We start from the raw sequence: 2264 nt of genomic DNA, 5'->3' as shown, positions 1-2264 counted from the left end.
ATAACAACGTGCAGTAAATGGTAAAACTGTTTGCACTACAAACCAGTGTATTCATAATTAAGATAATACATAAAAATAATATGCTTAATATATATATTTTTATATTTATATTATGTATAATTGTAGAGGAAATTAGTTTTTGTATTACAATTCATCTATTCAGAAAGGTACTTCTTCATTCAAGATCTACAAAATTAGGCACAAGCCTACTTCCCTATGACATCCTTTAGACCATAGTTCCCCATTGTTGAAAACCATGGCATTTGTTCCTCATAATTAATTACCTCTACCAAGGCTGGCTCACATTTTTATGACCGGTTGCGATCACTCAAGATGAATTTCTTCACTGTAAGTGCTTTCATGATTTATTTTTCCATTAGTGCTGGAGAATCATGTACAAAAGTAAGTTGATGTTTTTTTTCCATTGAAATCTGTGTTATTCATAACCGTTTTTTTTATTATTTTTTATTACTGTTGGGAAACCAGTATGTAATTCATGAATTTAGATAACTGAGAATCAGCACTACTCGTGCATGGGAAGAAACCTCAGCTGTATACCACCCAGTATTCCTTCCTCCATTCAAACTCTGGATTTCAGTTTTAATGTTTTGAAACACTTACAGAAGACTGTTTTCCCAGTTTTGTCTTTTCTACGAGTCCTTGATCTGTCAAGGTAAGCAATATTGTTGCCATCTAAATATGTTGTGTAATGTGTTGCTCTATAAATTATATCAAATGTATTTGTTTTCAGATGCCAAATCGAGCACATTGAAAATAATACTTTCTACAATGTGAAGAATTTGACTACTTTGATTCTCACTGGAAACCCTATTACGTACTTTGGACCTGGATGCTTGAGTTCTTTACATAATCTACAAAGACTAGTTCTTGTGGATGCTGGTCTCTCATCCTTACAGCTTCAAATGAATAACCTAACCAAGCTGCAGGAGCTTAGAGTCGGGACAAATAACATCCAGTCTATGTCTCTCCCTTCATTCATGAGCACCTTCAAGGACTTCAGTTTACTTGATCTACATGCCAATAATATATCCATCATCAAAACTGATCACACTGCTGTGTTGCGAGAGATCTTCAGAAACATGACTTTGATTCTCTCTATGAATCTGTTATTATACACTGAACCAGGAGCTTTCAAAGACATTTATCTCAGTGAAATGGACATCCGATCTGCCTTTGTTTCATCTGGTGCTCAGAAAGTTGGTCTTAAAGCTTTATATGGTCTTAATGTCAAAAGGCTAATGTTTGGAAAGTACAGGTGTGATTACAAGATTATGTCATCGGATGCAAACTATTTAGATGGTCTTTGCTTTATTAATTTTCATGAGGTTTATTATTACATGAAAGAAAGGCATGATGTGCCAGTTAATATCTTTCGCTGTATGATAAACGCCACAATTTTAGCTGCGAAGGGTGGGATAATTCGTGAAATAGCAAATGTGCCATTTCATGAAATCAAGGAGCTGTATTTGATTTCCAATCAATTAGATACTGTGCCAGGTAAGCAACTTTCACATCTCCATACTTTAGAAAAAATAGTATTTACAGACAACGTTGCAACCCAAATTCCAGACTTCATAGACATGCCTAAGCTTCAGTGTGTGGATCTGAGTTCAAACCAAATTACATCAACATCATGCTGCTCATTTTTTTCTGGGACCCCTCAATTGAGGTATTTAAATTTGAGTCTAAATCCACAAATCGCTCTTTCTGTAAGACCATTTGATGGACTTGATTCCCTTGAGATTCTAGATTTCCATCATACAAGGGTTGTAGGTATGGAATACCTTTCGCTTTTCTCTAACTTAAAGTATTTGAGGTATTTGGATGTTTCTTATTCAAGTATCATCTTTGTTAACATATATTGCTTTTATGGGCTGAGTAATCTTAAAATTCTTAAAATGGCCAGCAATAATTTTCAGGGTGATGTAGCAAGATATTTATTTAATAATCTCACTTTTCTAGAGCATCTTGCCATGTCGTATGGTCGTGTGGTAGATTTACATCCAAGCTCATTCAAAAATCTTCAAAGGCTTAGACTTTTGAATCTCAGAGGTAACCATTTGATGACTATAGATTTTCTGGCCCTCCCAAACCTGAAACAACTAACATCCCTTTATGTCGATAAAAACAGCATTACTAGCATCCCACTTCATGTTCTCCAAAATTTGCCCACAAACCTTTCAGATTTTGATTTGTCCTCTAACCCCATCGATTGCTCTTGCTCCCAGACAGATTTTATTTCG

At 35.1% G+C, this 2264-nt stretch overlaps 1 protein-coding gene across 1 annotated transcript; it reads left to right on the top strand.

Moving 5' to 3' along the window:
• Positions 1 to 330: 330 nt before the first annotated feature.
• On the top strand, positions 331 to 2258 carry LOC107576986 (toll-like receptor 4; the record flags this gene model as incomplete). Its single annotated transcript, XM_016263106.1, has 3 exons — positions 331 to 402; positions 507 to 673; positions 752 to 2258. Coding segments are annotated over exons 1-3 (1743 nt in total), but the record flags the coding sequence as incomplete, so codon positions are not given.
• Positions 2259 to 2264: the final 6 nt, after the last annotated feature.

Source organism: Sinocyclocheilus grahami, unplaced genomic scaffold (assembly GCF_001515645.1).
Source record: "Sinocyclocheilus grahami isolate Dianchi unplaced genomic scaffold, SAMN03320097.WGS_v1.1 scaffold4801.1, whole genome shotgun sequence".
Classification (NCBI taxonomy): Eukaryota; Metazoa; Chordata; class Actinopteri; order Cypriniformes; family Cyprinidae; genus Sinocyclocheilus; species Sinocyclocheilus grahami.
Note: the sequence above shows the minus strand (reverse complement) of the source record. Positions and strands in the feature narration are given on the sequence as shown.